This window comes from Benincasa hispida, chromosome 12 (assembly GCF_009727055.1).
Source record: "Benincasa hispida cultivar B227 chromosome 12, ASM972705v1, whole genome shotgun sequence".
NCBI lineage: Eukaryota > Viridiplantae > Streptophyta > Magnoliopsida > Cucurbitales > Cucurbitaceae > Benincasa > Benincasa hispida.
The window spans coordinates 25,079,800-25,106,976 of record NC_052360.1 but is presented as its reverse complement, the minus strand read 5'-3'; the positions used below and the strand labels follow the sequence as shown (position 1 = coordinate 25,106,976).

Genomic DNA, 27,177 nt, shown 5'->3' with positions numbered 1-27,177 from the left:
CAAAAACATGTTTAAGATATTCACATGTAAAAATAAATTGTAAAAGCCAAATCACTTTCTGAGTAATTTGTAAGAAAGCAATGGGAAGATTTTCATACGAAGTGTTTGACTAAAAACATATGAAAATTGAATGGAAAAAGTGTTATGTTTCCCCAAACCAAAGTGTCATTTAATGCAGAAGCTATAAAGCCTTTTGACACGAATCTCAAGAGAAATTTATGAGGCAAAGGCTTAACATTACATGTAGAATTTTAGATTACTTTACACATGAGAGAGACAGAATTTTGTCCCCTTTCTTATTCTTTTGAGATTTGGATGATCTTTTACTATTCAACGTTTCATGCCAAACTCCCATGCATATGCTTTGGTCTTCCATTCACATTCTATTTTTTCAATTGCTCCAAATCTCAACCCACATGTTGGTCGGCAACTACACTATTTTTGCCAAAAGCAAAAATCTCCCTCTTAAATGCCCAATTCGTTAGCTTATTATTATTATTTTTTTAAATAGGTGAGAATGGAAGATTAAATCTTAATCTTTAGGATTGATAGTACAAGTTCATGTTAGTTGAGTTATGTTGTTCATGTTGACGATTTGATAGAACTTTTGTACTGTTGAAAAATATATATTTTTTGTATAACTATCTTTTGATGTGATTTAATTGTATGATTATTAAAAGTAGTTTTGAAATTTATAATAAGGGTCAATGAGTTTAGGAACCCAAGATAATTGTATAGAAGCCCCCAACAAAAATATCCAAAGTATATTTTGCTTTCTGAAACTTAAGAATTTTGTCATTTTGCTTATGTCATCGTCAACCAACATTACCAAAATAGCCTTGATTTTTTCTCTCTTCCCCCCCCCCCCCCCCCTAATTGCTATTGCATAGGGTTTTTGGTCATGTTTCAACTGGAGAGGTTGTGGGCTTGTCGAGAGAGATCGTCAGTGTATAGAATGTGTGGGTTTTTCGCTAGAATGGTTTATTTGCAAGGGGTTTCACTAAAATGGGTTCGTTTGCAAAGGAGGGTTTACACTGAAATAGGTTCGTCGTATCCGTGGGTTTCCGCTCAAGAGAGTGAAAAAGAGAGAGGAGACCGAGAGTGGGGAGGATCGAGAGTGAGAGGCCCAATCTGCATGCACGATGTTGCGTTTTGGTCATTTCATTTGTATGACGTAAGAGGGAAAAAATCTTAAAATTTAGAAAGTAGGTCAAATCTCATTTTTGTCCAATATTTTAGGTTATCTTTACGGTTATCGCTTTTTCCGACAGCAAAATTCCTTTTAAATAAACACATTCAGCCCAATACACATTAAACTTATATAACTAGTTTTCTATATAATCTTTACTTTTTCTCACTCCCTCCCTCTTCAAACTGTTTTTCTTACCAATCCTTCTACTACTTCAACAAACAACAGTTACTAGATTGCAACACCACGGACTCAAAATTGACACATGGCTACTGCAAATGCAACTATATGTAAACTTATGTTGAATTCACCATTGGAAGTCACGTTGTGTAATGGTTTTACCAACATTTAGAAACAGGAAAAACCCTCTCATTCTTCTACTCAAAACTCCTCTTTTTTTTTTTTTCTTTATTAAACGCCTCTTGTTTTATTCAAATGTTGCTAAAATAGCTAACATTGAATTCTAGATATCATTGAAAAAATTTCTACACCAATATTAATTGGAGTTCAAAAAGGTCAACCATTGCTTATTATTTTATTTTAGCTTTTTAAGTACTTCCAATTTCATGATATTGAACTTTAGTACTTTACCATTCAATAATTCTTCAAACTAATGCCTCTTATTTGGCTTCCATTTCAAAATTGTTGAAAAATACTGGAGAAAAATTGGGTTCCCCCTCCCCATATTAAAAAGGGACTTTGAGTGGGTAAAAGTAAATATTACAAGAATTGGTTGGGAGGATATCAAATATTAAACAACAGCAATAGAAAACTCAAAATAATGTCCTACTCTAAGTTGAATGCTAAAAGAAGTCCTGCAAATGATAATATTAACAAGTCAAAGGAGCCTACAGGCATCATCTTCTCCAAATCCTTTTCTCGGCGGTAATGCACAATGGAGTGAGAATTGGAACAATTTTGTTCACTAAGTTGTGAAAAAGGTCCAGATTTTCTTTCCAATTGATCCCACATCAGGCTGCTCTCCGTCGTACTCATCTTCGTCATCAAGTATGCTTTGATCTTCATCTTCATATTCTGCTGAACCATTGGCTTCATCGCACAATTCATCGACTGTAACCAACTTCTCCATGGAAGTATCATCTTTAGCAGTTCTCTGCGATTCAAACTATATAGAAATCACTAGGAAATAATTAAACATAACTAAGAATAAAACAGCAAGGTAAATCACTATATCAAACAGGAATTTTACCTGAACTACTCTATCCTCAGAACGATAGATAGTTCTGACTGTTGTAATCTGCACAGAGTCCATTCTTTTCCTGTTTTCACCAACACTAGGCGTTCCTTCGTTTTCTTTCTCCATCACCGTTGTCAGGTTTGGTGAAACCTGACTTGTACTAGCTTTGCCAGCACTGCACCAAACTTGCTAAATTAAGGTTGGATATAGAAGTAGAAGCTTGATGGGTAGAGAGAAGGATAAAAAGTACTTTGGACGTGACCAAAAGCATCTCACTCAAATCCATCAAACCTGGGATTTGGGAGTGCTTTGTGATCAAGGCTAAGTGCTTAACCAAGAAACACACAAAAGCACATGGTCCAAAATACACCAAACACGTACATTTGCAAAAAGCGTCCAAAATAGACTTATATTCTTGTGAATTTTACACTAAAAAGCATGCTAGATCAGCAAATTATTCAGGAGGCCATGCAGATCAATTTGAAAAGAGAACTGTTGGATTAGTACGCTATGTCCCACCAAAAATAATTCAGGTAGTCAAGCAAGATCAATTCAGATTCACCATTCAATCAAAACCCATTGTAAACACAGACAGGTTGAGTACCGATACACATAGATGCATGCCGTCATAAAAGACGGAGAAAAACACACAAAACAGAACAAAAAGCTCAACTGACATTGGACAAGGGAGGAATTTGAATAGGAAATAAACAAGGATTTAAAGAGGAGGAAGTAGGGGAAAAGTTCTCAATATCTAAATTCTTGAAAAGTTAGGGAAGAAAAAGAAAACACCAAAGTTACGTGGAAAACCCTAGACTGATAAAAGACAAAAACACCCTTAGGACTAAAATATAATTTCAACACTCCCCTCCAGTTGGGACGTAGATGTCAATGAGACCCAACTTGCTAACACAGGTATCAAAAGTCTGTCTAGGTAACCCTTTGGTGAGAACATCCGCAACTTGTTGGTTGGACGGAACATAAGGAATGCAAATGCTACCGTTATCCAGTTTTTCTTTGATGAAGCGTCGATCAATCTCAACGTATTTGGTTTTGTCATGTTGAACCGGATTGATTGCAATATTAATGGCAGCCTTGTTATCACAGTAAAGTCTCATCGGGTCATGACTTTCTTGATGTAGATCTACCAGAACCTTCTTCAACCAAATCTCTTCACATATACCCAAGCTCATAGCCCTGTATTCGGCTTCGGCACTGCTTCTAGCCACGACACCTTGCTTCTTACTTCTCTAGGTAACTAAGTTTCCCCACACAAAGGTATAGTATCCTGAGGTAGATTTCCTATCTATAACAGAACCGGCCCAGTCAGAATCTGTGTAGGCCTCAATACACCTTTTATCATGCTTTCTGAAAACCAAGGTCTTTCCAAGAGAAGACTTCAGATACCTCAGGATCCGTGTGACTGCCTCCATGTGTCTTTCATACAGAGCCTGCATGAACTGACTGACCAAGCTAACTGCATATGATATATCAGGTCTGGTATGTGACAGATATATCAATTTTCCCACAAGTTGTTGATATCTCTCTTTGTTTACAGGAACATCATCTACTGACTCTATCAGATTGAGGTTGGCTTCTACAGGTGTATCTGCAGGTTTACACCCTGTCATTCCAATCTCTCTCAACAAATTGAGTGTGTATTTCCTCTGAGACACTGAGATTCCTTCTACTGATCTTGCTATCTCCATTCCTAGGAAAAATCTCAAGGTACCGAAATCTTTTATCTCAAACTCATCTGCCATTCGTCGTTTCAACCTGTCAATCTCTGCTGAATCATCTCCTGACAGTATAATATCATCAACATAGACAATCAAGACCGCTATTTTCCCTGGTGCTGACTTCTTAGCGAACAAGGTGTGATCTGAATGCCCTTGAACAAACCCCTGAGATTTGATAAAGGTGGTGAACCGATCGAACCAAGCTCTAGGGGACTGCTTTAGGCCATATAAGGATTTTTTTAATTTGCACACCTGATTGCCAAACTGTACTTCAAAACCTGGAGGTGGGTTCATATAAACCTCTTCTTCCAGTTCACCATTCAGGAACGCATTTTTTACATCCAACTGATAGAGAGGCCAGTCTTGATTAATAGCCACAAAAAGGAGAACATGAATAGTGTTAAGTTTTGCCACAGGTGAGAAAATTTCTGAGTAATCCACTCCATACGTCTGAGTGAATCCTTTTGCAACCAATCTGGCCTTATATCTGTCGAGAGTTCCATCTGACTTGTATTTGACAGTGAAAATCCACTTACACCCTACGGTTTTGTGACCTCTCGGAAGACTAACCAGATCCCACGTTTTGTTAGTCTCAAGGGCCCGCATTTTCTCCATAATTGCACCTCGCCATTCAGGAATTTCCAGAGCCTTGTGCACATTGCCTAGAATTATCACATTATCCAGACTGGTGGTGAAAGCTCTAAATTTCGTAGACAGGTTACTGTAAGACAAGAAGCTTGTCATAGAGTGTTTAGTGCACGACCTAGTACCTTTTCGCATAGCTATCGGCAAATCCAAGGTAGCATCAACCTCAATCTCATTGGTCTTGTCAATCTGTTGATCTGTACCCAACTGTTGTTCATTTTCAGTCCCCTGAACACCACTTGGCGCTTCATTACTGCCATCATCCTTGACTTCGCCTGAGTCCCCTATATCACCTTCAACATACTCATTGTCATTATGACTAGGGGTACCTTGAACCTGAGCCGGTTCCGATTCTGACTCTTGAACACCTTCCAACGAAGCAACAGGGGAAACAATTTTGGGAACTATTTCCTTTCGGAGATGCTTCCTATAGTAGGTTATCCAAGGCACTTGTTTTGTAGGGAAGATAGGTTCATTTGTTTCAGGGATAGGTTCAGGAAACAAGTCTAGGGAACAGAGTAGGTGGAAGTGTTAGCCTCTTCACTCGAAGTCTCCCCCTAAAGAGGACTAACGGGAAAGAAGGGCTTGTCCTCCAGAAATGTGACATCCATGGTGACAAAATACTTTCGAGAGGAAAGTTGAAAGCACTTGTAGTCTCGTTGATGGAGCGGATACCCAACAAAGACACATTTTTGGGCCCTAGGAGCAAATTTACTTTGGTGAGGACCATGATTATGGACGAAAACGGTGCACCCAAAAACTCTAAGAGAAACATCAGGGAAAAGGCGAGTGGATGAGATGGATTCTTTAAAATGTTCTAAGGGGGTTTGGAATTTGAGCACACGAGAGGGCATCCGATTTATGAGATGAGCTGCAGTAAGAACAACATCCCCCCATAGATACGAGGGTAAGGATGCAAGTATCATAAGGGATCGGGCTACTTTAATGAGGTGGCGATTTTTTCGTTCGGCCACCCCATTCTGTTGAGGTGTATAGGCACAGGAATTTTGGTGGACAATTCCTTTAGAGTTTAAGAACTCACGAAGGGTTNTCGGCCACCCCATTCTGTTGAGGTGTATAGGCACAGGAATTTTGGTGGACAATTCCTTTAGAGTTTAAGAACTCACGAAGGGTTTGATTAACAAATTCATGCCCATTGTCACTTCGAAGAATGGCGATTTTGGTATTGAACTGGGTTTCGACGGTGGTGTAAAATTGTTGAAAGACCGTCGTCACTTCAGACTTGTCTGTAAGAAGAAACACCCACGTAAGACGAGTATGATCATCAATGAAGGTAACAAACCACCGTTTACCTGATACCGCTGTGACATTCGAAGGGCCCCAAACGTCACTATGTATCAGGTGGAAGGGCCGGGAAGGTTTGTAGGGTTGTGAGGTAAAAGACGCCCTAGGCTGCTTAGCACGGATACAAACATCACACGACAAAGATGACACATTCACATTATGAAATAAATGGGGAAATAAATATTTCATATAATGAAAGTATGGATGTCCAAGACGAAAAAGCCATAATAAGAAATCTGTTTCAGAAATAGTAAGAGAAGATGGTAAACAAGTGCTAGATAAACTCCTAAAAGAAGCATCTTCGGAAAGAAAATAGAGCCCCTATTGTGCCAGGCAGTGCCAATCATCTTCCCCAAGCTCAGGTCCTGAAACGAAATATTATCTAGTGAGAACACAACTTTGCAGTTCAAATCTCTGGTTAACTTACTGATTGATAGCAAATTATACGATATTTTTGGCACATGTAAGACATCATACAAAATTAGTCCTTGAATTGGAGATAAGTGACCCTTTCCTGCAATAGAGGCAAATGACCCATTTGCAATTCTTATTCTCTCATTTCCAGCACTTGGATAATAGGAGAGGAATTGGTCAGATGATCCAGTTAGATGGTTCGTTGCTCCGGAATCAAGGATCCAGGATTCATCTCCCTCAGCAAAGAAACTAAAGGAATGGGGAGTACCTGACTGTGCAATATTGCCGATTCCGACCGTACCTGGATCCACCTGGCTCATCCCTGGAGGGGCACCATCAACTACTTCACTAACGAAGGCTCAACCGGACTTAGATTTGTCGTTCAAAGGACACCGCTTGCCATTTAGAGGTCGAGCATGTAATTTCCAGCACTGATCTTTCGTATGCCATGGTTTCTTGCAATGTTCACAAATTGGAGGGGTCTTTCCATTCTGTTTTTCGTTTTCTGAACCCGATGACTTGACTCCAAACACAGCAGGAGTCAGGTATTAGGCTGTACCATTCATAGCGTTGGTTCGATCTTTCTTCAATCTGACCTCTGAGCAAACTTCCATCAGGGACAACATTGGTCTTTGTCCCAAGAATTCAGCTCTGACACCATCAAACTTCGAGTTTAAGCCAGCCAGAAAATCATAAACACGGTCAACCTCCTCAATCTTCGAATAACTGAACCCATCAACTGGGAAATTCCAAACTATTTTCCTGACATAAATCCATCTCTTGCCACAACAGTGATAATTTATTGAAATAGGATTTACGTCGAGTGCCCCTGCTTGCACTCATGCACCTATTTTCTCAAGGTATAAATACGTGAAGCATTCGCCTTTTTCGAATAAAGTTTTGGACAGCGTCCCAGATATCCCGAGCAGAGCTGAGTAAGAAAAAGGCTTCCCGATCTGAGGCTCCATACATTTATTAAAATTGAGCAAAGGAGAGAATCCTCCCCCTTCTATATCGTTCCTGAGGATCCCAGGGTTTGGTCTGGGTATTCCCCTGTTAGGCACCCGAACTTGTGGCCGTCCCTCGAGAACATCCCTCACAGATTGGTTGACCAAAGAAAGTAATTTGTCCATTAAGTTTTTCGTCAATAAGAAATTCCTACAGAATTGCCTACAGACCCAGACATAATTTTGTGAAAGGTAAAGTGGGTAAGTAGTTACCAGAAGTTGCTAACATAACGGAAACCCTCCGGGTATGTATACTGGTAGAAAATCTGTTGAAGGATTGGGAAGATCTAACGGTTGCTCAAGGCAGAAATTTGCTGTTGAAGGGTTGCCATTTTTTTGTTGCTGTTGAACACAAAGTCCCACCATGAATCGTAGTAAGTTGTTTGCCCATAACCCCTGAAGATATCGTTTCTATCGGTGTGGAAAACCAATGGGAGGAGCCGGGCTTGACCAGAAGCAAAGTACGGGAGACAAGTTGTTTGTAAGGGTTTCGGCTGACCGGGTTCGATGGACCGGGTTCGCTGGACCGGCTGGTTCAATGATGATTGTGGGTTCTGGTAAGACAAAACATATCGGGCACATTGCGGAGGGCTCGGAAGACACAAGGGCTTACGGTAGATCAGTGGATCGGGATTGTTCAGAGGTAGGAAAGAAACTCGTAATGCGGAAGGGAAAAAAACCGGAGGAAGGGAAGAACGACTGACCTGGAAAAACTTCCGCCGCGGGATCTGGAGCGGAATCAGTATTGCGAGTCTGTAAAACCGGTGGCTTGAAAAAACAGAGGACGTCGGAAGGCAGACGCTGCGTATCTGGTGGAGCTGGCGCGATGGTCGAGTCTCGACGCAGCGGCAGTAGTTGTGGTTGAAATCTCTGACGACAGCGGCGGGGGTCCGTCCGACGCGTCGACGGACAGTGCACGCTGGATCATTAGGGCTGGTTGGATCTGAATCGGTCAAAGTAATGGATCGTAGATATTGATCAAGCGGAGCCCTAACTTCAGCACTGTTAGAATTTTCTCTTGGAGTTCCATCCCCTACTAGAGTCGATGACTGAATCTCTTCTATTCCAGCGATATTCTCATCACCATGCTCTGATACCATCTTGAAAAGTTAGGGAAGAAAAAGAAAACACCAGAGTTACGTGGAAAACCCTAGACTGATAAAAGACAAAAACGCCCTTAGGGCTAAAATATAATTTCAACATAAATAATCAACTTAAGTATTCAATGGAATTCATCCTATAAGCTTCAGTTTCTGCCTCTCTAGACTACTGCTCAAGATTCGTATATTGATCTCTTTATTTATATAGTGGTCAAAGACCAAGTTAAAACGATGAATGCAAACTCGATAGCTCCTTTTGTCATGGGTACAAAATGCCATGGGTTCCGATCTTGTCAATATCACCTATTACTTCTCTTCAGATCACAGTAACAAGGTGCCCACAGAAGCCTTTTCAAATTGGGCATGCAAATTTTTTTTTATCTAATCACTATATGCATGCCCATTAGCATTACCAAAAATAAAATAAAATAAGATAGATAATTATTTAAAAAAAAAGACATTTTCTAAATATTTACATAAGCAAAATCAACAATAAAATGAAATCGTAATTTATATAACAAAACCAACGCTGACCTATGGAAAGAAACAAAGAAACCAACTGGAAGTATTTGACAGATTTTCATTTTAGCAGTCAAAAGCAAATGCACAGCAAAAATGTTTTGTTTTAATATGACATGCAATTAACTGCAGATAGATTAAATAACAATAAGAAAAAATTATATATTTATAAAAAAAAAAAAAAAATTGAATAGATCAAGAGAATCGAGGAGACAAAAATGGGTCAATAGAGCGCAAGAAAGAGATGTGAAGATGAAAATGTTGAGTTAAAAAAACAAGAAAAAGGAAATGCAACATCAAAATATATTCCACAAGTACTTGTTATTGGTTATGGCGTCAGTTGCTTTGGTTAAGGATATAAATTTTAACCAAAGCTGGATAGCTAAAACGATTGATCAAGGTTTTTTCCAAATTTTAAAAGAATCATGATACTACAGCCATTTAGTATTATGTGTAGGCTAAATAGGTGGTTGTCCTTGGAAGTCTTTCATGCAAAACACACAACCCTATTCTTCATGCATTGTACCTATATCAAACAACAAATGGCTAAATCGAATCACGGCAGAACCAAGTTGCAAATTCAGTCGTAGGAAACTAACTTCTTAGGTCGCCTCAGATTATATCGGCTTTCTCCTTGCACCTGCACAGAAGAAATTTTTTGTTGCCGTTTACGTTGCCTGGCTGTTGTAATACTATCAGAACATCCTTCACTCTCATCTCCATCTTGCTCACTAATAGAAACTGTAGAAGATTCTGGCAATGGCCGCTTCCGAACATTGCTGGCTCCTTTATTTAAAGAATTCAAATCACTTTTCTGTACAGGTATATTATGATCCAACTGTCCCGCAGTTTCCCCAAGAAAAAATTTTGCATCTTGAACAGTTGCCTTCACTGAACGTGTTCTATGACCAGACTTGAGTCTTTTCTCATGTTTTGGCCTCTCTCTCTTCATGTCAGGTTGTTTGGAAGCTTCTGAAGCTTCTTCAAACTTGCTGTCTAAGTTGCTAAAATCATCTAACGTGTGTGCATGTCTATCCTCCGCCACTATGATGTTATCACTGAATGAAAATTTTTCAACATCAGATGGTTCACTCTCGTTAAAAAAAGATTGTTGCCGTTCGTGAGCAATATCAGACCTTTCCACATTGCCAACATTAACACTAGGCTCCTTGACTTCTAAATCAGTACAATCCGCAGCCAACTTCATGGAAACAGGAGGAACTACATGTCCAATTTTCTTAATAGGAGATAGATTTAAAATCTTTCTGCTGCATCTTCTGAGCCAAGACATGCGACCTCCAGAATCTGAAGAACCAAACTCTGAAGTAGCGAATTCTCTTTGGAGGGTTTGTAGAGAATCAGCATCTAACTTTGCTAGAGGGTGTGATTCTCTGATTTCTTCAGGTATTTGGAGGTCAGGAACTATAAATTCTTCAATGGACACACCACACTTCCCACAACTCTTATGCTTATCAACAAAGGTCAAAAAGCGAACCCTATCCCGAATAAGTTGTTCTCTCTGAATTTTAAGCTCCTTACTTAATATGTTGAGCTTATCAATATCTTGACAAATTTCTAGATGGTCCGCTATCAAGTGCTTCCTATTCAGGGAAACCACCTCCTTTTCCTTTTCCAATTGATGCCTCTCAGATAATAACTCTTCTGTTTCTTTTTGAGCAATGTCTCTCAAGCAAAACAATTCATTCTGTTCTCTCTCTCTCTCCTCTTCAAATGCTAGCTCCCTTTCCTGCCATATTTTCTCTAGTTCCTTCTGGCTATTCTGCAAGTGACTTTCAAGATCTTTTCTTTGAAATTCTATATCTTGAAGTAGTTGGTTGTGCTTATTTTGAGCCTGCTCAGACAAGGCTCGCTGCTCATACCTTGTAGTTGAGGCAAATAATTCTTTTTCTTGTTTGACATTCTCCAACTCTCTCTTCATATAAATTAGCATCTCATTTTTCTCCTTTCTCAACCTTTCCTCCTCTGTCCCTTGCAAGATCTCGAATTTCTTTCTCTCCTCCACAAGATCTCTAAGTTCATTATGTATTTCAGCCCTTCTTTCATCCAAGGCTTCCCAGTCTCTCTCAAATTTGACCCTTTCCTGCTTAAGATCCTCATGTTCTTTCATAACTATCTTGTTCTGAAGCCTATAACTCTCAATTTCCTGCATCAATTGACACTGTAAACGAATGTGCTCTGATCTCTCTTCTTTAATCACCTGCAATTTCTCCCTCTCCTCATGAAATTGCCGCTCCTTCTGAGAACTCTCAGTCCTGATTTCCTCAATCTCATTAATGAGAAACTGTAAGCTTTCTCTATCAGCTAGCATTTGCAACCTTTCCACCTCCAGCTTTCTCTCATCAGCTTTCAAAATCTTATCTTTTGATCTCAAAGTCTTAATCTTTTGTTCAAGATCACCCTCTTTCGCCTTTGCTCGAAGCATCTTTTTATCCAAAGCTTGCTCTTGTTTCACCAACTTTTCTTTCTCATGATTAGTTTCAAGATCCTTCCGTCTGATTGCTTCTACCCTGGTACTACCTTCATTATCCAGAGCCTGCCTCCTTTCTTCAAATTGTAATTCAAACTCTTCTTTCTTCTTCTGTAGAATTACTCTTTGCTCGTCAAGCAGCTGCTGGATCTCCATCTGAAATGAACGTCAAGGAGACAAGTATAAGGACACGAAGAATTATATTACCTTCAAGTTAAATTCCATGAGATCAGTTACCATATTTTCCTTCCAATACTCAAATATTCTTTTTTTTGTATGGTGATGACACTTTAATTGCACGGCAACTGAAACACCAAGGATCAAACCTTGAATGAAAATTCGAACAGGAAACAATATGCACGGAAATTATCTATGTACAAAGAAAGATATATGAGAATCAAGAGAAAGAAGAACACGAGGACCAGCATCATCATACATCTTGTTTTTATATATCTTTAGAAATCAACGAATCTCAGCCATCATGATATCAACATGCGTAAATTCATCACAATGTAATAAACTGAAACGTGCTACAAGTAATAGAATTTCAAGAAAACACTCGCCACAAACCCTATGACTTTAGAGTGAAAATTCAAGTCTGCTACCAGAAGAAACAATTTAAATTTCAGTTCTCTTTCCTTTTTCTCGCCTACTCAATATCTTTTAAACTATACCTGCATCCCATGCAAACTAACATTTTGGTACAACTACATACAAGTGCAAGTTGCATGTCAAAAATCACCAAAGCAGGAATAAGAAACATAGTGTTTGACTTACCATTTCTCTCCCACGGAGGTTTTCTTCCATCTGACGTAACTCTTCTTGTTTTTTCTCTAAGAGACTTTTTGAATAATCAGCTTCCTGCAAACCATTTTTGTTGTGGGAGGGGGAATACAAAAGAAGTCATACGCCTACACCCATTGCCTTAAAAATAATAATAATATAATTTTTTTAAAAAAATAAGGAAGTGGCTAATTTAATTAGTTTTCACCTTCTCTTTTGCTTCAACATCTGCTAATCGTCTATTTACATCATCTTCCCTCCCTTTCAGGACTGAACTTGACAGATCAATCTTCTTCTTTATCTCTTCAATATCCTTCTCTTTCTGCTTCATAATTGAGCTATTTTCACTTACCTTCTGCTCTTTACCATTGAGCAATTCACGACTCTTGCTGAGTCTTTCTTCCCATTCCTGCAACTTCTGCTGCCACTTACGTAAGCCTTCTCTTTCTTTATGGGAGGTCGCCTGATGTGCTTCTTTCCTAAACCAGTAATTAACAATAATAAGTGAAGAAGAAAGTACCCTTTAGTGAATACTGGCATATGCCCCAAACTGGCCACACAGTTAACTTCTTTTACTCTAACAAAATTGATTAAAAAATCAACATTCCACTAGCCCCCGATGTCTGTTTTTTATTACTTGGTGAGTATCCTGTCAGTATGTGTGAGTTCAGGTATATTAATTTGAAATAAATAGTTTTTTTAAAATAAAATATCAATCAATGACCAAATTATGAAAGGAAAATAACTTTTGGCACATTGAGTGCGAGGTACTTCTACCGCATCAAAAAGGTACCTTCGAGCTCAGCTTTGTAAGTGGGTTCTCCCCTATTTTCGGGCCAGGATGTTTGGAAAGAGGGTTGTTATTGTCTCTAGTTAGCTTTCTTTCACAAAATATTTTGGTCGTTACCATTTGGATCCCATCAACTCCAAATGGAGAGCTTTCTCATCATATCCTACTTATTTCTTGATTTTTTTTTCCTTTGTCGTAAACGGCCACACAAATATATGTATGTATGTATATTTATGTGGTTGTGAGTATATTTTTTTGAACTAGTCCAAGGGTAAAAACTCCTGATGGGAGTAAAGGGGAAAAAAAGAAATTAAAAAAAATAAAGATATAAATAAATAAATAAATAAATAAAAACTTAAGTGAAAAGGGTATATAAAAAGCTCCATTCCATAAAGAGAAATCAGCAAATAACCTTCTTTAGTACAACAATGGCATAGATGGGAGATCAAACTTCTAACCTTAAGTGAGGAAATGCATGCCAATTACCACCGAACTAGGCTCACTTTGGCAAGAATCAGCAAATAATTTGGAATGAGAAACCATGAAACTTCCAATTTGAAAATCTCTTACCCATAACAAATGTGATCTTGGAGACAAAAGAGGATGGAGGCTTCTCTTGTAGCACATGGATGAAGACTGCTGTTTAACATAATTCAAGTATGGATATTGATTCTTCAGACTTTTGGAAGAAAAAGACTTTCATATAAACAAGAACCTTTCTTATTCTTCCTTTTTTTTCCTTCCTTTTTTTGGATAGCATAATGTAAATAAGAACTTGCAAGCTGTCTGGTAAGGGATCTAACAGAGAACAAGGATGGAACACGATTTGCTCCCTCTCCTCTTTTGAAATGATAAAGGGGAATCTCCTAACCAATGATCCTACCAAAAGAAAATTTTCTTCCCATTTCCAATTTTGAAATGCAAATACTGCTGATTTGTTGATGAAAATAAAAAATACAGAAGGGAGGAAGTCTCCAAATTGCTGGTTTCATTGATTAAATGAAATGGTTTCCTTTCTGTTTCCTATTAAAAACTTGAAAAGGAAAGAAAGAAAGAAATATACAGAAGGGAGGAAGTCTCCAAATTGCTACCTTTTCCACTGGGTCAAGCTATAACCAGAGAATTGATGTATACATTTCGAGTAGACCAATATAGTGGCAAAATAATTGCTCAATTTATAAAAGATTCAAATGATTCACTCGTATACATGAAGGTATGTTGTTCCTCTCCAACCAAAGTTTCCAAAAGCAAGCCTTGTTAATGTAAGTCCAAAGTGTTCTTGGATGAATTTCTCGGTGGTCTAGGCACCACCAAACAGAGAATGTAAAGTATTAAGGAATTACAAATTTTCTTTTGATAATAACTTTCATTGAGAAAAAAAAAATGAAAGAATACAAGGACATACAAATACCAACCCCACAAAAGTTAGTCCACCTAAAGAAAGGGACTCCAACTATGTAAAAGGGTTCCTGTGGAGCAATTACAAATAATCTTCGAAATCGAAACCTATAAATAAACACGAAAATTAATTAGAGACCAAACATCACTAGAATCTTCAACCCTCTAAACATTGTGCCGTTCCACTCCCCTAAAGATCCTACAATATAGCACACACCTGACACCCTAGCAAGCCATAAAAACCGGCCCTTTTCGCGAAGGAGGAAAGGAGGAGCAATTCTCCAATCATATCACTCGAATACTTGTGTCCTGCAAGTAAGAAGCCAAACACATGAAAGAAATGATTCCACATGGACGTTGCAAACTCACATCTCCAAAAAATGTGATTCCTCCACCTTTCAACAGAGAATACAACAAAGCAAGTCAACTAACGAGGGCATCTTCCTCAAGCAAGTCGATCCATAGTGTTAGTTCTTCGTATAAAACTTGCCAAACAAAGAATTTCACTTTCTTGAGAATTTTAATCCTCCAGAGAGCAGAAAAAATGACTCACGAATGGGAGAAAGGTCCAACAAGTTACGAAAGAAAGATTTACAAGAGAGCCCATCCGACAGCCACTTAAAAAGATGAGGATTAAACTTACTAGCAATAGTCCTACGCCGAAAAGCATCATGCTCAAGGGAAAAATGCCAAAGCCATTTGGCTGACAAAGCTTTGATACAAATTCTTAAATTCTCAATTTCTAACCCTCCCAAGGAAATCAACCTCTCAACAACCTTCCATTTAACCACCTTTTCCTTCTTCCACTCCTTCCCGAAGGAACTTACGCATAAGCTTCTCGATATCCTTACAAACTAGAACTGCATATAAGGCTCTAAAAAGGGAAAAATAATAAATGGGAATACCACACCAAACCGAGCACATCAAAGTTGGTCAATCAACCTTGTAGAGAAAAAAACCTTCTTCCAAGAGGCCAACCTTTTCCAACATTGTCCACATCGAATTCAAAAAGGAAATGGACTTGAGATTACTTCCAAGAGGGAGACCTAGATAAGATGACGAAAAGGAGCCAATTTTCACACCCACCTCACAGCCCATCTCCTGAGCTTCTCCAGTTCACAATTAATACCCACAATATAGCACTTATTCCTATCAAGCTCGAGTCCAAACAAACTTTCAAAGAAAGCTAATATATAATTCAAGATTAAGAACAAGCCTTCATCTCCTTAGCAGAAGAAAATAGTATGATCAACAAATTGAAAGTGGGAAGAGCCATAATATATACTTGAAATAGGAATAACTTTCACATCTATATATTCTAAATAGGCTCCATTATGTTCCTTCTGTGGATTTCTCATCCTCCATGAATACAATCCCTCCTTTGTGATGGTCACAAAATGTTAAGTCTAGTTTTTTAAATGACAAACCAAGTTTTCGATGAGAAAATGAAAGAGTATATAAGGGCATAGAAAAAACAACAAGCCCACAAAGGATTCCTCAACTACCTACCAGAAAGGGCTCCAATACAAAAGAATAAAAGGAATCATCAACAATCTATTGGAATAGATTCGAATCCAAAAGAATAAGACCAAGCTTCTTACACGGATGAGCCCTAGCCCTGTAAGCTCACACCTAATCAGTGAAAAATTCTGACACAAATCATTGTAGAGTGAGTATTACACCGATAATTACAAAAAGTCCAATAAACTAACACCCATAGAGATGTATCAATGTTGGGTCCTGTGTTATAGTACACTTGTTTACCAAAAGCTTAAGCTGACACATTACGGCAAAATGTAATCCCATTAATATTTGATCACTCTCCCTCACTTATGGGCTTGACCATTTGTAGAAGGCCTAACAACTACAACTAGAAATTAATATTAATTGAGAAAATGACATTATGAGAGTTTGGACACAAGATGATCTCTTGTTCTAATACCATGTTAAATTACCAGTGAATCCATGTTGATAAATTATAGAAATTTTAATCTAATATTAATACTTGAAAAGCTTCTCATTACGGTCAAATTTATGACTATAAGAAATCAAGGACAATAATTCAAACAAAAGGATTTCTCCCAAATCCATACAAATCATGGATTGATGGGCCATATGCTCGAAGAAAAGGAGATTCAGAAGAATACCCCATGACTAAGGATATCTGCTCAGTTTGAAGCACACTTTCACGAGCTTCAACTTCATGCATTCGCATCTCCAACTCTGAACTCTTCCTATTTACCTCAGCAAGCTTGGCTTCAGCAGCATTCAACTTTTTCTGCAACTCCGAAGATTTCTCCTCAATTCCATGCATCAAAGCATTTGCATCAGCCAACTTCTTCTGAGATGTACGCTTGATTTCTGCACGCTCCTCATTTACTTCACATAAAGCCTTTTTAAGCTGAACCAAGAGCAGGCATGAAAACTACTTTCAACCTTGACATTCAAGAATAAAAAATGGTTCACAAAATTACAAAATTCTAAGTTTTTTCTTTTCTTTTCTTCTCTTTTTTTATTTTTTTATTATTTTTTTTTGTTTTGGGGGGGGGGCGGGGGTGGGTAATAAACAATCATTCATGAAAGAATACATGGGGAATACAAAAACAACACCCCAAGAGGAGCCAAAAAACTATCTGGAATGTACCTAGATAAGAATATTAGAGTATAGTATTAGTAAGGGGTATATTGATAATTAGATAGAAGTTAATTACTGAAAATTGTTATAAACAGTGTTGTCGAGGCGATGGGAGGCCATACCGCCTTGCAAGTACCTTGGGCGAGCACCTTCAATCGGGCCCCCGCCTTTTGCACCTTTTTGATGTTCAAGGCGACACAGGTGCTCTCTTTTTTTTTCTTTTTTTTTCTAATGATTCTTCAAGTTTTCTAGTTTTCTGCTTTCTTCTTTAATGTCAAGAATCAAGATTTAAACAAGAAGTCAAGAAAAACCAAAGAAAGGAAGAAGAAATGAAGAAAAAGAATAGCACAAGTAGTAGAAAAAAGTTGAATAAGTCATCTTTTTGTTTACCCATCAGGCCATCCATCGGTTGCTTTTCAAAAATGAAGCAAAGGAAGAAGAAGAGGGGTCGAAAATCAGAAGGGAAGAAGAAATATTCTTTTATTTTTTACACTTCCTTGAAGAGAAATGAAGGGTTGGCTGCCAGCATTAAAGTAATGTTGGCTGCATGCCAACCAAAGTCCCAAATGGAAAAATTTCTACCCCATTACTCAAAGAACTAATTTTTACCTATTTAAAATCATTTCTATTTCTATTTCTTTTTCCAAATATATATTTCTTTCTCATATTGTTTTAGTTAATTTTCATTTTAATTCTTAATAATATTGTTAGTATTTTAATATTTTAACATTTTAATAATCTATGTATTTTCTTTTATCAATAATTGTAAAAATAATATTTATTTATTAATTTTTTTTAAGTGCGCCTTGCTTCAGTCGGGCAACGCTTTTTGGTCGCCTCTCGCCTTGAGGTGATACCATAACAATCCAACATATTGAGCGGCTACAAAGGTGGGCCAGGTCCTTAGTAGCTTCCCTACAAAGGATTATAACAATGGAACCCAATCAACTTAGGGAAAAATCTCGGAACATGATCCAAAATGTTCACCCAGCTTAAGGAGGGCCTGCCACACAAAAAATTTAAACTTCTTCAAAATTGTACCCTTCCAAAGTAGAAAGAAGAGAAAAAGTCCAAGAAGGACCCACCCGAAAATGAAAGAACGACCAACAAGCACTCCTCCTGAGATTGTATTTCTTTTTTAAAATGGAAACAACAACAAACTTTTCATGGATAAAATGAAAAGAGACTAATGCTCAAATTACAATGAGACATGGTAAGCTCAAAAAAGCCTTCTTGTCAGGAAGGGCCAATGGAATCCAAGGAAAAAAGAGGACGAGTTTCTAAGAGACACGAATATGGAAGCCACAAAGAAGAGCTTTGCATTATGATAAAGATGGGGAAACACAAAGCAAAGAGGGCTGTCCTCCAACCACTTGTCTTCCTAAAAGCAAGTACTTGTCCAATCCCCACTACACAATGAACAAACTGAGGAAAGAAAGGGAGCCTATCCGTTTGGCTTTCCAAGGATTTTTGCCCAAACCTCCACAAGCTCCATCGGATCTCCCACAACTTCCCAACTAACCAAGTGAAAACCCTTCCCTTCCTCCACCCCTCCCATAAAAAGTTTCGCACAAGTCTCTCCAAACCTTTATAGGATCTAAATGAAAATAAAAAATAAGCAGGGAGACCCTTAAAGACTAGCTAGATCAAAGTAAGTCTCCCTCCCTTTGAGAAAAAAGTTTTCTTTCAAGAGGATAAATGTTTATGAATCTTTTCCACCATGGAGTACCAGAATGGAGTACACTTACTCTTGGGATTATAACAGGAGTGGGATACCCAAGTATGAAGAAGGGAACAACCCCACCTCACAGCCCGCTAACAGGCTCATCTCCCAACTTAGAAGGGTTGCACTGGATACCAATAGCTGGGCATTTGCCTTTGTTAATCTTTAAAACCTGAGATAGATTCAAAGAACTTCAAGATCTTAAGCGTGACAAAAGACTTCTCTTTCTCCAAGCAAAAGAAAATACTGTCATCAACAAGTTGGGTCTAGAGATGAGACAAAGATGAATAATCCTTCCCACCTGCAAACTCTCAACAAGGCCCTTCTCCACTCCTCTAGTAACAATTCTACTCTGAATGTCCACCAACTAAGAGGAAACGGAAGAGAACGATCACCTTGTCATAGACTCCAAGTGGTGTAAATCCTGTATCTAGGTTTTCCATCAATAAGAATAGACTACCTTACCATCCTAATCCAACTCCAGATCAAAGACCTGCATTTTTACCCAAAACTATTTCAGCCAGAACTTTATCCAAGAAATCCCATACCACCTGATCATAAGCCTTTTCAAAGTCAATCTTGAATAAAAACCCCTCGCGCTTACGACTACAACAATAATCGATGACTTTATTGGCTATTAGTGTTCGATCCAAGATTTTCCTTTGGGCAATGAAGGCCTCTTGCGAACCTTGAAATTTTCATTGAAGGACTTTCCTGAGTCTATTTGCCAAAACCTTGGCCAAAATTACATACAGCTACAAATGAGCCTAAAACCTTAAAATCCTTGACCCTTTTCACCATTTCCTTTTTAGGGGCCATTTGGTTTAAGGTTTTATAGATGTCTGAGAATAAAGGATGCCTGGAAATTAAAAATGACTATGTTTGGTTCTGCATGGAAATGCTATCAGAATTTTATGAACAAAAATTATGTTTGTATTTAATTTATGAAATTAAGTATGAAAATTTTATATAATTGTAATAGATTAATAAATTAAACAATGAACAACATTCAATATATCGATAAAAAATTAACTAATTATGAATCAATGATAACTTTAATTATAACTATTTGAAAATTGAGTAATTTATAATTAAAATTGATCGATTAATCTATTTAATAAACATCATACTAATTATAATCTAATATTTAATCATTTTTATAATTAATTAAGTTCAACATAGTAATTAAATTACTATATTTTAATAACCAGTATATTATATATGAGATAAAAATATGATATTTTAGTTTAAAAAAATATTAAAAAAAGTTTTGTAATTATGATATGCTAATAATGAATGAAGTAATAAAAAATAATCACAATAAATAATTAACTGATTATAAATAATCAATAATGATTATATGTTTATAATGATTGATCAAATTAAAATTAATCTCAATAAATAATTACTTGATTATTAAAACAATAAAGTAATAAATTATTACTATTGCAAAATGAATTTTTGTACTAACTAAATTTAACTAATCCTAGTTTACTAATTAAATATATTTAAGATATTATTGGCTAATAAATTAATAATTTATGTAAAAAAGTAATTGCATTCATTTATTAAATTTTTATTGTAAAAATAAGCTAAGTAAATATTTTAATAGATTATTATTGATTGATTAAAATAAATATTTATATTCTTTTTGTTAAATTAATATTAATTAATTACCTATATTCAAAGTGAAAGTATATATGAAATGGAAAAACAGATGGAAAGGGGAAAAGAGAAAACCCACAGTTTTGGAAGGGAATAGAAAACCCTTGTCTGTGTGATGTAAGGCCAAAAAGCCCTTTTCTGTAATTACATAAGAAGTTGTTAGTTGTTATAGTTAGTTAATCATTTTGTAACTAGTCTCTTCGATAAATAAGATCCTCCTCTCTCATTTTGAAGAGAGATTCATTTCTTGATAAACTTCTAGAGTATGGTTTGATACCAAAGTGGTATCAGAGCGGTCCAAGACTCCTCAAATCAATGGCTGGAAAAAGAAACCAGCCGGTGGGTGGGAACATTCACCAAGAACAAGAGGTGGAGGAGTTCCCCACCCCCTCGCCAAGATTTTCCTCAAGATGCTTGCTGTCTATTGAGGCCTCTGTGGGAGATTTACAGAATATGATGAGCACGGTGCAAGAAACATCGAAAGCTTTGTCAAGGAAGATGGAGATGATGTCAGCAACACCACAAAACCAAGAAAATGTCCAACCATTCGTTCAAGAATGGGGAAGGAGAGGAAGAAGGGGTCTCGGGCATCCATGGGGGTTGCGAGCTTGCCAAGAAAATCATCAAGAAAGGGAGCAAGATAATCTTTTCCATTGAAGACACCCTCCAGATCATCAAGAACCTTGGCCTCAATATCAAGAACCATGGCCAAACTATTAAGAATGCATCCAAGTATTCCAAGATTGGAGTTCTTCTAGTGGGGAGGAGCAAAACGTTGAGTTTGATAGAGTTTAGGAGAGGAGCAAATGGCTATTATGGAGGAAGAAGGGAACCTCAAGAATTCAAGATGAAAATTGACCTATCGGGGAAGCGTAATATGGAGTTGTTCTTGGATTGGATCAAGAATACCGAGAATTTCTTCAATTACATGAACACCCTCGAGCATAAGAAATTCCACTTAGTAGCATTGAAGTTAAAAGGTGGTGCTTCGGCATGGTGGGAACAACTTGAAGGAAATCAACAAAGAAGGGGCAAGGGACCAATTCGGTCATGGGAGAAGATGAAGAAGTTGATGAAGGAACGTTTCCTACCTCCTAAGTATGAGCAAACCTTGTACAGCCACTACCAAAATGGTAGATAGGGGGCTTGGTCATTGGCTGATTATATCGAAGAGTTTCACCGTTTGGGGGGAAGAACCAATCTAATGGAGAATGAACAACATCCTAATTGCTCGGTTTTTTGGAGGTCTACAGCTGGAAAATGAAAGAAAAGGTGAAGCTCCAACCTTTTCATTCTCTTGCTAAAGCAATTTTTTTTGTTGAAACAGTAGATGAATGAAATGAGTCACGCTCCAAGAGAATTTCAAGAAGAGGACCATGTGAGATTGCCTTAAGCAAGAAAAGTGGCATGTCGAATACATCCCACAATCAGCCATCATTCTCGAAGGAGAAGGACCAAGATAAACCCAATGATAAGAATGAAAAGAAAGAAGATCTTGAACTCAAGAAGAAAGTCCGGAATCCATACGATCGTCCCTCACTTGGTAAATGCTTTCGATGTGGCCAAAGTGGGAACCTTTCCAATGCTTGCTCTCAACGAAAAATGGTTGCAATTGTAGAAGAAGAAGATGATTCTTGTGGAGATGATGAGGGATTAGAGGAGGAAGCAGAAATCCTTGAACCTGATGAGGGGGATAGACTATCTTGCGTTCTTCAACGAATTTTGATTCACCAAAGGGAGAATCTCACCCACAAAGGCATTGCCTTTCCAAAACCCGTTGCTAGATCGATACCAAGGTATGCAATGTCATTATTGACAGTGAAAATTTTGTGTCGAAGAAGCTCGTGACAGCACTAAGTCTCAAAGTGGAACCTCATCCTAGTCTATACAAAATTGGATGGATTAAGAAGGGAGGTGAAGCACAGGTTAATGAGATTTGTTCAGTCCCTCTTTCAATTGGAAATAGCCACAAAGATCAAGTAGTGTGTGATGTGCTAGACATGGATGTATGCCATGTCTTGTTGGAAGTCCGTGGCAATATGACACTCAGGCTACACAAAAAGGGAGGGAAAATACTTACGAGTTTCAATGGATAGACAAGAAAGTAGTATTGTTGCCTTTAAACAAGAAGAATGAAGATGGAATCAACTCCAAGTAGAGTGGGACCAACCATCTTTTCATCACAATCAGGGGGAAGAAATTTGCTAGAGAAAGGGAAGCTGACATCTCGGGGTTGGTAGTTTCTGGCAATAAAGTGGAAGAAACATTCCACAAAATTCCTCCACAAGTACAAGCCTTGTTTGAAAATTTTCAAAAAATTAAAGAAAATCCTATAAACTTACCTCCTCTACGTGAGATTCAACACAGCATTGACCTAATTCCAGGAGCTTCACTTTCTCATCTACCACATTATCGAATGAGCCCAATGGAATATGAAATTCTACACCAACATATTGAAGAACTCTCAAGAAAGGCCACATCCAACCAAGCTTGAGTCCATGTGAAGTGTCTGCCCTTCTTACTCCAAAAAAGGATGGAAGTTGGAGGAGGTGTGTAGATAGCCGAGCAATCAACCGAATAACCGTGAAAAACCGCTTCCCAATCCCAAGAATTAGTGACTTACTTGATCAACTTGGAGGGGCATTGATCTTCTCAAAGGTTGATTTGAAGAGTGGCTACCATCAAATAAGAATAAGGTCGAGCGATGAGTGGAAAACGACTTTCAAGACTAATGGGGGACTCTTTGAATGGTTTGTCATGCCATTCAGACTATCAAATGCCCCTAGCACATTTATGAGGCTCATGAACCATGTACTACATCTTTTCCTTAATAAATTCATTGTAGTTTATTTTGATGATATCTTGACATACCAGGAATGAAGAAGAACATTTGCAGCACCAAGATGATCTTTTTCACGCCTTGTCTGAGAATAAATCGTATATCAACCTCAAGAAATGCATTTTCCTTCTTCAAGAAATTTCATTTCTTGGCTTCCTCATTGGCAAAGATCAAATAAGGATGGATGAGAAGAAAATTGAAGCAATTAGATGTTGGTCGGTTCCTACATCAGTCAAGGATCAAAGCACATGCCAATACCACTAAACTAAGCTTACTTTGGCCCTTTTGATGATTTTTAACAATTGGAAGGCTCTCCTTTGTTAGTTCCTTGGGGAGCTCAACCCCTTGGCCTTTAGGTTGTGTTTTTCTTTTGCCTTGTTTGAACATATTACGTTGTTTCCTCTCCAAAAAAAAAAAGAAAGAAAGAGAGAACTTACTTTGGCGCCTTTTAAGTATATATACATAGTAAAATAAGAGACTGATTTTCAGAATAGGCAATTGTGATAGAACTTGGTATTATTTATGACAAGTATATGACAAGTAGGGACAAGTACAAACTTGGGAATGATCAGAGAGCTCCCTCCTCTCCCATACTGCAAAACTCTTCTAAACTAAAGCATACTCCCTAAGAGTAGATGCTAGACTCCAATATTCCCTCGGTTACAACTTCTCTTGCTTAATTACAAGGGCCCACCAAAGCTAATTAACAATCTATTCCCAATAAAAGTCCCCCTCCCCCCACCCACCAGTTACATGTTTTCTTTGGTACGCATTAGCGATTGATAACCTAACTAAGAATGGAAAACAAAAGGGAAATGACAACATTAAGTAATAAGCAAATCTGGTAATGAGGAATGGAATGGTCAAAAGTAGCATACACTAGAAACATGTTGCTTCTCAGCAGCTAGAGCTTTCTTCAAATTATCCCTCCTCGTTTCAACTTCAGATAATGCAATTAAATGTGCTGATTGTTCGCGTTTGAAGATCTCCTCAGTTTCTGCTAAATCTTGCCCTAGTTGGTTATACTTTGAAGCCCAATCTTTCTTCTCTATCAAAAGAAGTCCTAAATTGTGCTGATAATCAAAAAGCTGCGCAAAAAAAATAATCTGATAAATCCATGTAAGAGCAACATATAAGGTCTAACAGAAACTATAAAAGAAAAGTTGCAAGCAATGGAGTCATTTAATCCCACCTTGTAGGATGTTTATATTACATACTACAACATTGTAATGTGCAGGCATCTATTACATTCAAAAACATATATATGTATATATATTCACCACCCCATTCCCTAGCTGTTCTACCAAAAAATTATCATTTCTTCAACAGAAGTATATGAGTGTGTGTGTGTGCGTGCATCAAATAAAATATTCTCATGTGCATAATAAATATTAAACATGTCTAATATGGAATTAATGAAGCTCTTTGGAGAAAAACAAGTTCAGCCAGTATATTACAGTATATTACTAACGAGTTTCTTGCTATCTCCAGTCACTTCTAGAGGATACTTCCCCATCAACTATTTATTAACAGCTCCCTAAAGCTGGACAAGCCAAAAGATGTCAAAGTAGTAAACAAATCATCTAAATCCTATTCAGCAACCAGCACTCTGACCAAGAAAAGAGAGAGAATGAAGAAAGGACAACTGAATGCAGTTTAGTTCATTTCCTACAAGCCACTGCAAGGTTGAAAAGAACAATCCTTTTTTAAAACCTTGATATCCAAATAGTCTTAAGAGGAAGGAGATAAATCTATGGAGAAGAATATAAGTTTGAGATAGATTCTTAGGTATATCGCTGAACTCTAAGTTTCAAAATTAAACATATGATCAGCCAAATTGCACTTAGTATTGCTATAGTATATCACGGAAGTGTATCACAAATGGTTCTTGGGAACTATTTCTGCTAGGCTGCCAGCAGAGAAAGATTAACAAGCTTAAATTGGGTTTTCTAGAATCTTATGATGCACGTCCATATGAGTGCGCAAGCTTGATATGTTGTAGGTTGCCTGATTTTTCCATGTGGATATTGAAATTGTTAATGGCTTAAGTTCTCTCCCGATGAAGCTTACAGATGACTAACAATGAAATAACTTCTATTCCTTTTCAATTGTTTGCTTAACCAGAAATAAAGAGCAAAATTAATCAAACAATTATATTCTGACAAGATTGCTTTCTTGTTTGCTTGAAATGAACCAACAGGAGTACCAATAAGAACTAGCTTTTACCAGGGACCAACGGTGTAGGCCAGTATATTACAGGAAACATAAGCCACCACGTTACAATTGACCCCCAATTGATCAAAAGATTAAAAATGAGTAAGACTTGATGATACTCGCTAACCTCGCTTTGAAGCCTTGAAGCCTTCTCGAGAAGCGCTTCCTGATCCTTCCGCTCCATTGCGGCTGCGTCCAACAACCCCGCCTTCTTAAACATACTCCAATCATCCATGTCTCCGGTATCCACCGCCGTCGCGGTTTTATACAATTCATCGTTCAGAGACCCCAACGGCGGTGGTGGGCTGCCTGTAAAAGTCACATCCTTGCCTTTCCCCACAAGAATGGAATTGGAAACTGCAAGTTTTGGTTCGGTTCGAGGCGTGAGGGATACAGCAGGCCACCCCGTCCTCTGAGGCGTGAACATGATGGGGTTCGATCTTCTATGCAATGTAGAGAAGATGAATTCGTAAAAATTGCAATCCAAAAATGGAAAGAAAAAAAACACACACACAAGAATTTGTGATGCTCCAACAAGTTCCGCAGAAACCCTACTTCAACCGTTGTGTTCAATGCAAGAGGAAGAGAACTATAACAACCATGAGCGCCTTTCAGAATCAACCTATCGATTACAAAAACAAAGGAAATTTTCCAAATTTCAAAGTTTTGAAGGAAAATTTCATAAAATAACCAAAAAGCAAAAATATCTCTTTCTAAAAACTTACCTTTTATATCCAAACAAGCACATATTCCATCTCGTTTCGTATTTCTATTTGCATTCAAGTACTTCTCTCAGTTTTCACTCAACGTCTTCCTTCGTCTATGACGTCTTTCACTGCTCGTCGATCGTATCTACTCATTTCCACTTTCGTTTGACTCCTTCTCCATCTTCCAATAATTTGAAAGATACAGTACTCTCATTTGTCGTTGTTTGAAATCGTTTAGTACATTAATTAAGGTTTAGAGTTCATTTAGTACATGGATCACATAGTTTTGTATAATTAATCATATAGCTCTACATAATCGATCGCATAGCTTTTCAATCATATAGCTTTTAGTACTAGATTGCATAGATTCATATACTAGGTTGTGTAGATTTATATAATCGATCGTATAGATTTTGCTAAATGATTGTTTAGCTTAATTTAGATGCTCGTTTAGCTTTTTTTTGTATACGATCATTTAGTTTTTCATACTCTATCCTTTAGCCTTTCATACTCGATCTCATATCTTTTAATACCTGATCATATATGTTTGCTATATTGTAGCTGGTGCACTCAGTCCCAGTTGAGAAATATTTTTCTGCTACCGTAACTTATTTGGCTCACATTAGCAAGAGGAATGCACTGATTAAGAAGAAACTAACAAAAACAGATATGGGCATATTCTGAAAAACATACTTTGGTCCATTATTGGACTTCGACCTTGTATTCAATGGCCAGCTTGTGCATCATTTTCTTCTAAGGAAAGTCACCGATGAGAATCCAAATATCATAAGCTTCAACATCATGGGGAAGAAACACTCA

The 27,177-nt window shown here is 37.6% G+C and overlaps 1 protein-coding gene across 2 annotated transcripts; it reads right to left on the bottom strand.

The window, feature by feature from the left end:
- Nucleotides 1-1,790: 1,790 nt before the first annotated feature.
- On the bottom strand, nt 1,791-26,333 carry LOC120092929 (protein CROWDED NUCLEI 1). Of its 2 annotated transcripts, XM_039051173.1 has the most exons (9): nt 26,207-26,333; nt 25,779-26,094; nt 24,316-24,525; nt 16,723-16,976; nt 12,596-12,866; nt 12,382-12,465; nt 9,716-11,760; nt 2,400-2,562; nt 1,791-2,315 (listed from the first exon to the last, which is right to left on the bottom strand). In XM_039051173.1, the coding sequence occupies exons 2-9, from the start codon at nt 26,076-26,078 to the stop codon at nt 2,115-2,117; spliced, it is 3,528 nt and encodes a 1,175-aa protein (XP_038907101.1). In that variant the 5' UTR covers nt 26,079-26,094; nt 26,207-26,333; the 3' UTR covers nt 1,791-2,114. The 2 variants fall into 2 exon arrangements, with proteins under 2 accessions (XP_038907101.1, XP_038907102.1); XM_039051174.1 differs by having other exon boundaries at nt 1,791-2,303; nt 25,779-26,333.
- Between the last annotated feature and the right edge of the window lie 844 nt (nt 26,334-27,177).